Source organism: Chrysoperla carnea, chromosome 5 (assembly GCF_905475395.1).
Source record: "Chrysoperla carnea chromosome 5, inChrCarn1.1, whole genome shotgun sequence".
Lineage (NCBI taxonomy): Eukaryota > Metazoa > Arthropoda > Insecta > Neuroptera > Chrysopidae > Chrysoperla > Chrysoperla carnea.
In genome coordinates this window covers 65,634,817-65,648,652 of record NC_058341.1, presented here as the reverse complement: position 1 = coordinate 65,648,652, position 13,836 = coordinate 65,634,817, and the positions used below count along the sequence as shown (strand labels likewise).

The 13,836-nt window shown below is 30.7% G+C and overlaps 1 protein-coding gene across 1 annotated transcript; it reads right to left on the bottom strand.

Annotated features, from left to right (window-relative positions):
• Nucleotides 1–243: 243 nt before the first annotated feature.
• LOC123300845 (pre-mRNA-splicing factor Slu7) lies at nt 244–12,566 on the bottom strand. Its single transcript, XM_044883496.1, has 5 exons — nt 12,102–12,566; nt 8,620–9,137; nt 6,125–6,560; nt 3,318–3,569; nt 244–588 (listed from the first exon to the last, which is right to left on the bottom strand). The coding sequence occupies exons 1-5, from the start codon at nt 12,417–12,419 to the stop codon at nt 415–417; spliced, it is 1,698 nt and encodes a 565-aa protein (XP_044739431.1). The 5' UTR covers nt 12,420–12,566; the 3' UTR covers nt 244–414.
• Nucleotides 12,567–13,836: the final 1,270 nt, after the last annotated feature.

Genomic DNA, 13,836 nt, shown 5'->3' with positions numbered 1-13,836 from the left:
CCGACTAGTATATATATTAGTATCGAAAATATCCCTCAAAACGACTATTTCCCTAGCCCCACTCCTCTTCCGTGACTTTTCTTTCCTTTGAAGTCTTTTTCCTTTTTTTTTTCATTTACTTATAAATTATACTAAATTTTCCGACCAACCACATACTGCTAAGAATTTTTCTTCAATTCTTTTCTTCAAAATCGGTTTAGCCTTGGACTAATTACCTGAATAAAAAAAAAAAAAAAACTAATCCATATTATAACACTTTTAAGAATAAGGACATTAATGAGAATGCATATACACGATTTAAAGATGATCAAATAAAACGTGATTTTTAGTCCTTCCCGAAGAACGTCCTTAAAATAATAATTTATTGAATTCTAATTTATTATAAACACTTAAAATATACAAAAGTTCAATTATTTATAAAAAACCAGCCATAGGATCTTCTTCTCGTACTCGTTTCATATAGTAAGCTTCTAATTCTTCTTCAGTTGGTTTCTTAGCTTCATACATACTGTTATAAGGTCGTTTACGCTCATCCATTTTTAATAGTTTTTCAGCAGTTCTTTGGCTTTCTTCCTCCTTTTCCAGAGCCTAAAAATAAATTTTAAGTTTACAATATATTTTGAAATAAAATTAATTAGCTCGACTCGTAAGGAACTCCGCAACCGTGACTAAAAACAACAACAAATTTCGTAGAAAAGTGCCGACAAAAATAAAAAATTTGGCTTAAATTAGTGTTTTTTTTTAATAATTTAAAATATTTTTAGTTATTGTTTTACTTCTTAAAAATGTCTTCATTATTAGGAGAAAATCTACAAAAACTGTTACATTCGAAAAATGTTCGTCAATTACACTGGTTATTTCCACTTATGATACTTTTTTTTTTAAATTATTTGTCTAGCCTGTTTTTTTCCTAAGCGAAAATGAGAGGTAAATCATGGAATTTGATAACGGAATAAGGAAGATAAGGGCATGGACAGAAAAACACATGTTGGAGAAATAATATATAAAGGATAGTCCACAACAGCTAAGTATTGTTGATGATTCAATTAATTGTTAGGGAAAATATTGTTTCATGATTAAACAATATTTTCCCTAAAAAAAAAAATGTTCTCGGTTCTCGAAAAATTTTTCAATGCGTTGCAAATTTAAATGTTAAGAATATATTATTCTCTTAAAATAATATATTCTTAAAATTTAAGATAAATGGACTGATTACACAAAGTTCGGTAATCGAACCCAAGCTTTTTACATAACCAATCTAATATACATTTAAAAATATTTTTTAACGCGTTTTCCCTGAAATGTGATTTTAATGGTTCCCACGATTCTGAAAAACTAATTGGCCTATCGACTTAGTTTCGAAATTTCCAAAAACTGTTAGAAAAATAAATAATTGGCTTTATTACCATTTGTACAGTAATTTTTTGACCTAAAAGCGCCTTTTTTTCATAGAAACAAATGCAAATAGAAAACGTTACTAACAAAATTTTATATGGTTTTTTAGTTTCTGACCACTGAAAGAAACGCTAGAATGAAAACCGATTTGCACCACCTCTTTAGAACTGTCATCGTCGACGAGTTGTAAACATTTTTTATTAGTAGAGAATTTAAGGTTTTAAATCGATCGATTGGTTCTTAAAATAGATTGCACAGAAGATGGAAGTTATCCACACTTAATAACTTTTGACCTGATGTGATTATTATTTTGAGTGAAAATACGTCGATTTAGATATCGACGGGAAAGTCCAAAATTGGTATCTAGAAAATTCTACGCTTCATCCATTCACCCCCAACCACCCCAACTTTGAAATTTCAAATTGCACCCTCACTTTGTGATACCTCATTTGAAAGGGCATGCAATTGTTTCTTCAACCATGATTGAAAAAAAAATGAAATCGATCGATTGGTTCCTAAGATAGACTACACAGAAGATGGAAGGTATGAATTCCACAACAAAACAATAATAACATCAGGTTAAGAGTTATTAAGGGTGGATACTTATAAAATGAACGCACTGTATATTGGTCAAGATCCGAATTAGGGTCGACCATTACTCATCTGCTTACCGAATAAAAGTTATTTTTATGAAATGTAAATTATTAACAAATATCCCTGTAATGGGTTTCCTAAAAAAATGTGGTCAAGATTACTTTTGGTGAAAATACCAAGGGTAAAATTTCTTGAAATTTTTCACTGACTTGCATATCTAAAGAATTTTGGTACATTCGAAAGTAAAAGCCATCAAAAAAATACAGCATCTGAGGAGTCTGTCTCTTTTCGTTCACATAATAGTAAATAAGTTCATCTGTTAATTCATTTGCCCGTATATCAAAATAAAGATAATTTTATTGCAAATACGATGGTATAGATTATTCACGACATATCGGTCAAAACATAAAGTTTGTAAGTTTTGTTATTTTTATTCAAAGTATTCTTGACCATATTTTTTTAGGCAACCCAGTACAAGGATAATTTAATATTTTACATTTCATAAAAAATTTTACGCAATACTTTTATTCGGTAAACAGATGGGTGAAGGTCGACCTTAACACGGATCTTGTACTATATTGATAGTGCGCAAAGGTTGATCTCATATAATAGATCTACGCATCTGTTGAAGTCTCACATTAGCATTTTCGGAGGAAAGCGATGAAAAAAATCAAGTTTTTCGAATTGAGCTCTTTCGAATTCTAGATTATTCTTAAAATTTCTAAAACTACCCAGATTATTCTAGACTACTCAAAATATTTTCAAATTATTTGAATTCTAGATCATTTTTAAAATTTCTAAAACTATCCAGAATATTCTAGACTAATCAAAACATTTTCAATTCATTTGAAACAGTTTAATATATTTTAGAGCTTTTCGGATTATGGATCAATCTGGGAATATTGTAGGGCAGTCCAGAATAGTAAAGACGAATAACAGGAACATATTATCGAAAATAGTTCATTACACATCTAGAGAGCCAAAGTAAAGAATGTCTCAGATCTCATGTTCATTGTAGCCCAAGGCGAAGCCTAGGGTGACGAGCATTTGCTTTCTAGATGTGTAATATACTATTTCAACCATCGTATCTTTCACATCCCTACAACCATCCACATGCAACCATCAAAGTGACACACAAAGCCGTTAAGGCTACAACCATCCACAATCAGAATTGCTCAGTGACGTGAAGTTTAACTAAAAAATGAAATTTAGGGACAAACACGTCCATTTTTACTTAATATTGATTTAACTGAATATTTTTTATTGTAGTTCTCAAGGGGATATATTTAAATAAAATGAAAAATGAATAATGATAATAATAATAATACCTCTTTTAATTTATCCTTCTCCTTTTTTTCTCGTTTCTTCTTTTTCTTTTTATCTTTCTTTTTCTTTTTAGATAATTGTTTAGATTCACTGGTTTGTGTTTCTTGATCTGAAGAATTTGAATTTTCATTACTCGAGTTTGAAGAATGCGCTAGTGTAGGTTTTTCCCTTTCGTCAACAATTAATGCATTAGTTGATGGTTCTGTTTGTAATTCATTGGATTCCTTGCCAGCTTCTCCAAGACAATATGAATTCTAAAATTAATGAAAAAATTTAATGAAAATTCTTAAGATTTTATATTTAATTAAAATTTAGAACAAGAACGAATACTTTCGATAGGGGGGAATATTTGCATAGAAATTATTTACCGAATCAAGTTTCGTAACCCACGAGAAATTATACTTTAATTTTTCATTTTTAAATAATCTTTGCGTCTATACGCAGTTTCCAAAAATGGAGAACGTATTTTCCAAAAATGGAGATAACAGACATTCTAAACAAAACAATATATGGGAAAATAATGCTACATAAAGCTAAGATTTCTTCCCCTTCTATCAAAGTCACGAGCTAGCAAAAACAGTGAATATAGCATTCAGAACAATAAAAACCGCTATCATTTTCTAGGTATGTTTGGGTATTTTTATTTATTAGAGATTTTAAATCTAAATCGATCGTTAAATTGAGATAGATTAGTTATAATCCAGTCAAAATAAAAAAAAATAAGTCATAACTTAGGAGTATTCACAAAGATTGACTCTTCTCCACTCGACATCGTTACAAATGGAATTCGTTTTCTTCTTGCAATGTATGGTGCTCCAAAAAAAATTGATTCCATAGACAAATATAGATATTTGAAGTTTGTAAAATCTGCATGGAACAATAAAACAGTACAGTTGTCTTGTCTGCCTCCAACATCTGCTTCTGCCTTTCAACACTTGTATCGTGTGTATTATCAAGTTCAAGTGTGGCTAGGCAATGAGCTGGACCCAGAAGAATGGGGTTGGAAATTAACAGACAACTATTTGGAGCCAATTAAAACTTTACTCCCGCCTGCTCCAGAAAAACTACTTAATACTATTTTTTGTAAATGCAAGACGGATTGTAGTAAGAAATGTGGCTGTCAAAAAGTAGGATTATTTTGTTCGCCAGTATGCATCAATTGTCAGGGTCAGACTTGCTCCAATATTGAAACAAATACAACAGATGAAGATATTTATGATATTAATGAAGAGACAATTGATGCATCCCTTTTCTTAGAACAGCGAACAGAAATTCTCCAAGAAGAAGAGAATGAAGACGAAGAAATAATTGATGAATATGAATTTTCTAAAGATTAAAACCGCGATATCTCACGAATGGTGAGTCGTAAAAGAAAAAGTAACTGGACCATTTTTGTAGAGAATTGTATGATCTACAACTTTTGTCCGACCTATTTTTACGATAATACTTACTGTTTTCGAGAAAAATGGAAAAAACCTTAATTTTATACTTTTGACCTTGAATAAAATTTTTTGCAGAAGTAGGATCGAAGGGGATTTTTGATATTTCATTTATAATGATGTATTTAACGTCTCTGGCAATTTTCAGTTCTATGCGAATTTTTCCTAAGTCAAATGTTTATTTTGACTGGATTATTAGGTTAGCAGACAATGAAGAAAATAGTTTTTTTAACACAGTCTAATTTTAAATAAAAATTTGAATTTTAATATACAGGTGTCCCTGAAATGTATTTACAACGCTCTACTACATAGAGCTTAGCTCAAAATAAGCCTATTCGGCTAAACATGCCCTAATAAAAGTTGAATTTTGAAATAGTTTTTCTTCCATAAGTTTAGAATGAATAGCGCAATTTTGATAAAATTTGGTGTAGTGACACTATTTTTCATACAAAAATTAATCATATCAAGTTTATAAGTAATATCAATTCATGGGCATAAAATGTGAGGTTTTGATAGCTAATTTTTAGCCCCTAATTTTTACGCCCATGGAGATAAAGGATTTAAAATATGGAATTTTGATGAAGTTTACTGTTTACTACAAAAAAGGTGCTTTTCATAAACATCGATTATTCAGAATTTGCAATTAGAATTTTTGGTAGCAGCAAGATTGAAACAAAAATTAAGTTTCGAAAAATTATTTACATTTTATTAAGGTATTTTTTAGATAAAAATAGACTTAACAACACTAATTATTTATACCGGCGCTGTTTTTATGTGTTTTTATGAGGTGCGTTATGGATCTTTTTTATCATTCGCAATCAAGGACCTAAAAATCCCCCAGTAACAAAATTCAGGACTTTTTACACATAATTCGAGGATAATGATTGGATAATTAACGAAAAAAAATTTGATCGTTTTGAAAACGGCTTAAGATATCGAAATTGTTCACTCTACATTTTTTTTAGGAAACAAATTTTCCAACAAGTTTCGGTTGAAATTTTTTTTTATAAAATCAATTAGTTTCAAGATATTGTTAATTAGCATATAAATATATTTATTTGGCCGTTTTCCCCAATTTTTGGAACAAAATAAAGTTATAATAATGGTTCGAAGTACCCACCATTCACACTCATACAAAGATAACTAGAGCTCATGTGAACAGATAAGCGATTTTTCTATCCTAAAGGAAAAACTATACGCTAGTTTTCTATCCCCGTGTGTACGCAGCTTAAATTTTGCCGAATATTAATGGAATGGCTCTTGACCTATTATAACGGATCGCTTTATTGTAACGAATGATTTGAAATGTCAAATCCTTCCGCCTAAATTTTGAACAGAAATACATTTTCTTTGAAAACATGAGTACATACCTTTATGAACGAATGACAACATTTGTATCCCCATTTTCCATTTTTCCAAAAAGATCCCCACACGCTAGAATGATTACTTGGAAACACATCTTCTTCATATTTCGATCGAATAATATTCTTCTCTTTACCTTTAATAATCTTGCCATATCTAGAATATTCTACATACTCTTCGCTCTGTGCTAAAAGTAATGTTTTTGGTGGAACTTTTAAGTGTTCTTCGCCACCATAACGTTCTAGTACACTCTCATGCACTTTTGATTTAAACTGTTCTTTCTTTTTGTCATACTCTTGTTGTAATTTTTCCAATTTTGTAGGTTCAGCTAATAGATGAACATCTACTCCTTTACCATATGCTTCCCAAGCAAATAATTGAGCTTGAGCATGTTTTTGTGTATCACCAGAAAAACGTACATAATTTTCTCCACCATATTCGGCCCTGTAAAAATAACAAATTCATACAATTTTTCACACAGCTGTTCAGCTTAAACAAATATAGGCAACTAGCTAAATATAAATATTATCGAAGATAATAAATGAGAACTCTAGGATATGTCGAAATAAATTTCGATTTTTTGCCCCAATTTCCTAGATCAGTTTTTTGTATTTTTAAAACACGTATTTTCGACTACCAAGTAGTCATCATCAGTAAGAATTAGCTAGTGAATGTTACTCCTTGCTAATTTGTGCAATCCGCCACCAAATTGAAATGTATTGTTACGGTACTGCTTTGGGTTAGGGTCTTGAATTCTGTCGTGTACCCAAATTGGTTCAGGGAAGATGCTGCTACCAACCAATTTCAATTATTTTACAAGGAAAAGATTGGTAAAATCCTTGAGGATAAATTAACACAAACACTGAATTCCGTTTAATACTAGTAAGTTGTTTATTTTGAAATTGTATTTCTTGATGATTAATTATTTACTTTGAAATCGTAGTAAGGATTACTGAAGCGTAATTAATTGATCCCAATTCTAATGTCAAATAATAACTGTATGATGTTTTACGTTTGTATAATACTGTATAATTCTGATCATTTAGCGATGCCTTCAAATACAAAACTTTTAGGTTCAAAATATTAAATATTGTGACGTAAAAATTAAATATTAATTTTGCTGACGCTAAATAATCAAAATAATACTTGTTTACAATTAGTTAATTTAGGTTACATAAATAATATATTACTTAATAATAATAAAATATGATTGATCTGGTGCGATTTTAAGGATAACGCCGTCCAGGGCCTAACGATATGTATCAGCAATCTCGGAAACGGTTCTAACGATTTTAGCTAGGTTTCATTTTTTTGAAAACGTCTTTTTAACCGACTTCAAACAAAAACGGAGGAGGTTATCAATTCGACTGTTTTTTTTTTTTTTTTAATGTTTGTTACCACAGAACTTTTGACTGGGTGAACCGATGATTCTTTATCTGTTTGAAAGCTGGTTCTTCCCGTGTGGTCCCATTTCATTTTGGTCTAGTTTTGACGGCATCCATGAGAAAACTATAAAAGTCTTAAAATTGCAGCAAGTATGCACGACAAGAGGACAAATAACTCAGTATCAGGCCAACGGATTTCAGTTAGTTAGTGTACTTCAGATTCACTAAAAATCACAAAATAAAAAAAAAAACTTTTAACAAAAAGAAAACCGACTTCAAAAGAAAAATATTTCCAAAATAAATTAATACGCACTAAAAAGTAAAAAATAACGATAGTATAATGTAGTTATAATTCTTGTTCTTTTTGGAGTCGGTGTCTGCCAAGCTAATGTAGCAAACTGTTCTGTCAGAGTTGTTTCCTTGGCTGACACCGACTCCAAAAATAACAAGAATTTTAACTACATTATAAAAATTTTTTTTATCCATGTTTTGGGAAAACTGAAATATTGACTGTAAAATATGACTCAACCTGACATCTATTGGTGACAAAATAAAGTACATTACCGGGACATTCAAATTGGTATTTGTGTGGAGACATTTTAAATAGCTCTTATATTAGTCATAAAATTTATATCTTTTTAACTCAAAAAATACCGAGTAAAGCTCGGTCATCTAAAAAACTAACAATTTTTTTTTAACATTTTTTCGAAAAACGTTAGCTTTCGGAGGAAATGTGATTTAAAAATATATGATTATTGCATTTAATCGAAAGAAAATACTCTTAAAGTTTATCCATAATTGTAGGTCAAAGTCATGTACACAGGCAATTGTTCAAAAGAAATCCGAAGAACTAAATCCAATCTCATGTCAGATCATGATGTTCCTTCATCAAACTTTGCAACTTTTATTTAAATTATTTTTTGATTGGTTAGCTGCAAAACGAGCTATGAGCCATTATAGATTAAAATGGAAACAATTTTGAGATTAAATAGTAGTAAAAATGACGCTCAGGGACTAATATTATCAGAAATATCTACTGCACGTTAGAATTTTACTTTCTTTTATTTGCAATTTCTAGTTAAATTGAAGTGTTAAATATTAATTCTAAAAAAACTCACTCGTATTCTTTACCAGTGCCTGCTAATGGATTATCTCGCATCGATCTTGTTTTTGGATCATAATAAGCTGAATTTGGATCCAAATTTCGTAAATATTTGGCAGTATCTTCACGTATTCGAAGATTACGAACAGTAATTCGCTGTTTACTATCGACTTTAGTACCTGGCATGTCTACTTCATCAACATATTTATCTTCATCCTCATTATCTTCATCCGCTTCTACAGCAACATCATCTGCACTTAATTTATCAGCACGAATTTGACGCTTAGCTTCTTCTAATTTTTGAAATTCTTCGATAATCGATTTATGTTCAGAGGGATCGTATCCACTCCATCTATCTCGTTTTCCGTCATAGCTGACAGATAAATCTGGTTGGACAAACTCATCCGGTGCTATATGTGCTCCCGTAAATTTGGCTCCAATTTTTCGTGGTCTTTCCATGCAATCTTTACGTTTATGTGTTACGGCTCCACAATTTTCGCAAGCACCTTTACGATATTTTGTGGCTGTCTTGGACTAAATTGTAAAAGAAATAAATTTATATTGTTATTTTGGACTGAAGCATCGTTAAAAATTAACCTATACGTACAAAAGTTATTAATACAGAGTTACAGCGTTGGTAATAAATTATCTAAATGACATCTCGATTAAGAATTCGGAAAGTTTCGTTAAATAACTCGCTCTATCACATATTGTTTAGCTCAAAATAAGTCGATTTGGTTAAACTTGCCCAGTAAAAGTTGCTCCGTTTTGGCGCTATACGCTCTTGAAGTTGCAATTTTTCAATCGTCTTTCAACGGATAGCGCGTTGTTGATTGAATTTGGTCCGGTAACACTGTTTTTCATACAAAACAACTCATATCAACCTTATAAGAATTATCAATTCATGGGCGTAGAATGTGGGGTTTTTGGTATCTAAAACCCCACAAATTTTTAGAATTGAAAAGAATAAAATAAGGCTGTAGAATGAAGTAACCTGTAATTACTCTTCAGAACTTCATTAAAGGATGTTCGAACATTATTTTATTATGATAAGCTCAAAATCTAATTTTTTCAGCTTTTAAAATTGTCTTTTTGGAGTTTTTCCAAACTATAACTTCTAATATCTCGAAAACGGAAAACTACAAAAAAAAGTCAAAAAGCTCTTTTTTACGTGAAATGATCCAGGTTCAAAAAATTGACATTTGATGTTTTTGTGGGAGGGGGGGTATACAAAAGTTGGACCCATACGGTTTCCGGCAACATCCAGCGTTGCCAACAACATTAGATGCTACCGAATATCACTCTTTGAGTATTTGAGACCGAAAAATGTAAAATGATCGCTCTCAGTCAATAAAACCGAAGTTACGATATAATCCTGACAAACTGAACTGACTTGTAAGCTCAAATGTCCAACGAAGAAATGATTCTGTAGAACAGTGAAACTATCGTTCTCAATGTCGTGCATACTTCGTCAAGGCGTCGGTGATTCTGATATAAAACTACAAAAATTTTAATTATATTTTAAGATTAACAAATATTCTGAATTACATTAAATTATTTAACAGAAAAAGTTATATTTGATACCGATTTGAAAACGGAATTTTTTGGAACAAAATACGAATAAGAATGTTATCAACGAAAATTTCTTGCGATGGATTTTTTATAAAATGATTGTTCTCGCAATTTTTACAAGAAATTAACAGTAATATTCGTTATTTCAAAAAACTGAAAGTTTTGGATAAACCTCGAACTGTAATAACTTTGCCATTTATTGAGTTAGAGTCCAGAGGTCCTCAAACTTTTTTGTCTCGTGGATCACTTGCTCCGTTTTTCAATTTTTTGTGGACCCCCTGGTTAGCTAATATTGCATTTTTGAAAATTCATCAAATTCAAATGTGTTTTGATTGATTTCTAGCTGTAGTGAGATGTAAAATTTAACATTTAATTTTTATACATTTGTTAATGAGACTGAAACCAAATACTGTAGAAAATGAAGTATTTGACCAAGGAATCGACTCCTCGTCAGTTGTTTTCTGTGGGAGGCAGTGGAAAATTTTTGTCTGAGTATACTCAACAAAGTCATATACATACGTACTTGTGCTGTATCGATTTACTCTATACGGTGGGATGGAAGTCCTTTACTTTCGGACTCTACATTCTCTTTATTTAACATTTTAAAAAAGAATTGTCCAAAATATAAAATTCAATACTTTTTAAAAATGTTAAATAAAGAGAATGTGGTGTTCCGAAGTAGGGGACTCCCGTCCCACCGCAAGGGCGTAAATCGAAAGTACGCATATATATGTATTTGTTGAGTACACTCCACCGGCTCTCATAAAAATCAACCCACGAGGAATCAATTTCTTGGTTAGACTGTTTTATTCCCTCGATTAAAAATAAAATTAAGTACTTATGTATTAATCACATAATCATAATATATCATTTAAACTGTGTAAATGACCATAGAAGTTAATATCACAGTATAAATAAATAATTAAATAATAATAAGTAAAAATTAGTTTTTTTAGTGACAGGGATGGACTTTGATAAATAATTGTCAATATTTGAGGTCATTTTTTTCCACCAGATACGAAGATGGGAAAGTAATTATATACTTTTTGGCTATATTCCATAATGCAGAAAAAGCTTCAGGTATATCTTTTTGAAGCCAGAATAGCTGATTCACATTTCTAAAGTGTACCTTGATTATCCATTGTGGTATTACCTTATTTCAAAGTCTGCAAAGAAGGGATTTAAATATTGAACTTAAGTTAAAACGTCATCTTTCTGGCAGTTTAATTGCGACAAATTAGGAAACTGGAAAAATTCATTAATAAATCGTCGTCAGGTAAAAATTAAGCAAAAAATTATCTTTTAGTGCGAGTTATTTCTATTAATGAAAAGTGCAATGGAAGTCGAAATCTGCTTAAATGAGAATAACTATGGTGAACGCCCATTTACATCTCACAAGCCTCTAATTATTTTTTTGAGGCCCTGGGGGTCCATATGGTCCACTTTGGGAATGCAATGCGTAAAATTATGTAAACTACAAATTTCGTTTGAATAAGTTTTTATCTTAATGTTTTCCAAGGTATAATTAGGCAAAAACCACTTTCGATGAGGCTTAGATTACATTAATAACATTTTAACTAAAGTAACCACATTTTCACTAAGGCAAAGTGGAGCAAATGGGATGAAATGTGAATTACAATTTAGTTATATATATTTTTATGAACGTCAAATTGAAAACAACAAACCGCATTGTCTGCACTTATCTGAATTAAGCCGAAACGTAATGACAATGATCGAATAAAATTTTAATTGAAAGCTTTGAACTACCAAAAAACGTCCATGCAGACTTTCAAAGTTGAAAATTTTTTGTATTATCAAAGCCTCCATTACATTGGGGTAAAGATTGCCATTAAAATTTTCTAATCAATATTTTTATTTTCAATTGTGTATTCTACAGACTGAACTAAATGGTTAAATTACACTTACCAGATCAACACCTCGATTGTACCATTCATCAAGATGCGAAAATTGTCTTTCTTTTTCTGGTTGAGGTCTTTGATGTTTTAATGTTGGACCAGAAGTACCGTAATACCAAGGTGCTGTTGATATATATTGTGGAATATGTGGATTGATATCCTTCCCTTCTTCATCAACAGCTGCTGGTGCGGTACCTGCTTTTCTAGCTTCGTCTAATTCTTTTGCTTTGCGCCAATCTTCTCTTGATTTTTTCTTAGGTTCATCTTCAAATTCGCTTTTATTTTTAATAATTTTTGAAACTGGTACATTTGTTCCTCCACTCGACATTATAATAGTTACTTCATTTACAACAAAATATTATTAAATTTATAACATTAAGCCTTCATAATTGGTTTGATTTTGATATAATATTTAATGCGTTGTTTTTGTATTGTTAACCACAACCTTACTCTTCTATTTTGTCATTTTAATAACGTAAATATAGGTTAAAGATAATGGCTGCGTTCTGATATACTCTCCAGTAGGAGCCCTGAATAGTTCAGAAATTCGTTCAGATATAGACTACCAGTAAACTGCCGCAGTACTCTAAGGAAATTAATGACGTTTTATGACGTAAAAATTTCGGAACATCAAAGTTTTAAAAGCGAACCAATTCAAGGGCAATACGAATTTTTTCATTAAAATACATTGAATAATCTAATGATTGAATTTACTTTTTAATTTACCGCAATGTTAACTTTTTAATAAATCAATTAGCTTTTATCAATATTAGTTTTTACCGATAAATACTATTGATTATTTAAAAAAACAAGTGAATATCGTGTAGTATCGTGTTCACAGACAGACAGTCGGAAAAGGATTAATTTGATGATTTTATGAACACCTACCTACACCAAAATTTTGATCATAGCATCAATATTTTTAGGCCTTGGGACTTAACTTAATATACCTTGATATATTTCATATATACTACGTTAGATTAGGTTATATTGGGCTATACACCTAGGCTATAGAGCCCATTGTGATACTTTTCCGCTGGTAATTTCATTTATCAACTCCTTAATTTCAGAGGCTGAGTGCACCTCCTTCATGCATGTATCATGCACTACACCAGCCCATCAAAACTATTAATTAAATTAATTTTGTTGCGACGGCGGGAATCAAACCCGGTAGCTACCCTAAGCATACTGCGGACGGAATTGGTTACGCCTTAACCAATTGAGCTAATGAGCGGCATATCAAACCGGTCCTAGGGCGGCCCTTGTGGAAATAAATCTGTTCTGTAAGTCATAATATTTAGTTTGAAATTCAGAAAAAGAATATGTGAAGTAAAACTATCTCTGAAAAAATCTGAAAATATCAAATAAAGTATTAATCAATCATTTAATGACAGAAAATGGTAATGCATTGCGACTCTTTCTAGAAGACTTTTTTAGAATTAATGAGAGATTTTATGAAATTTAGTTTTTCAGAATTAATAAGAAAAATTTAAAACATTTCACATGTGCGAAAAATAAATTACTGTAGGCTTCATCAAATTTTTCTTATTAATTCTCTCTCTCTCTCTTTTATATATATATATATATATATATATATATATATATATATATATATATATATATATATATATATATATATATACATGATGTCGACATTTCTCTAGTGCGAATGAGTATATATTTAATATAAAAATGAATTATTAAGTACATTAAGCACCATAATTTTGAAAATGAAAGCAAGCTAA

Bases quoted from the DNA above. Each gene is read 5' to 3' on its own strand.
- LOC123300845 (XM_044883496.1), bottom strand. From the start codon at position 12,419: ATGTCGAGTGGAGGAACAAATGTACCAGTTTCAAAAATTATTAAAAAT. The intron at 9,138-12,101 runs GTAAGTGTAATT...TTTACAATTTAG, and splicing joins ACAATCGAGGTGTTGATCTG to TCCAAGACAGCCACAAAATA. The intron at 3,570-6,124 runs GTATGTACTCAT...CATTAATTTTAG, and splicing joins GTTGTCATTCGTTCATAAAG to AATTCATATTGTCTTGGAGA.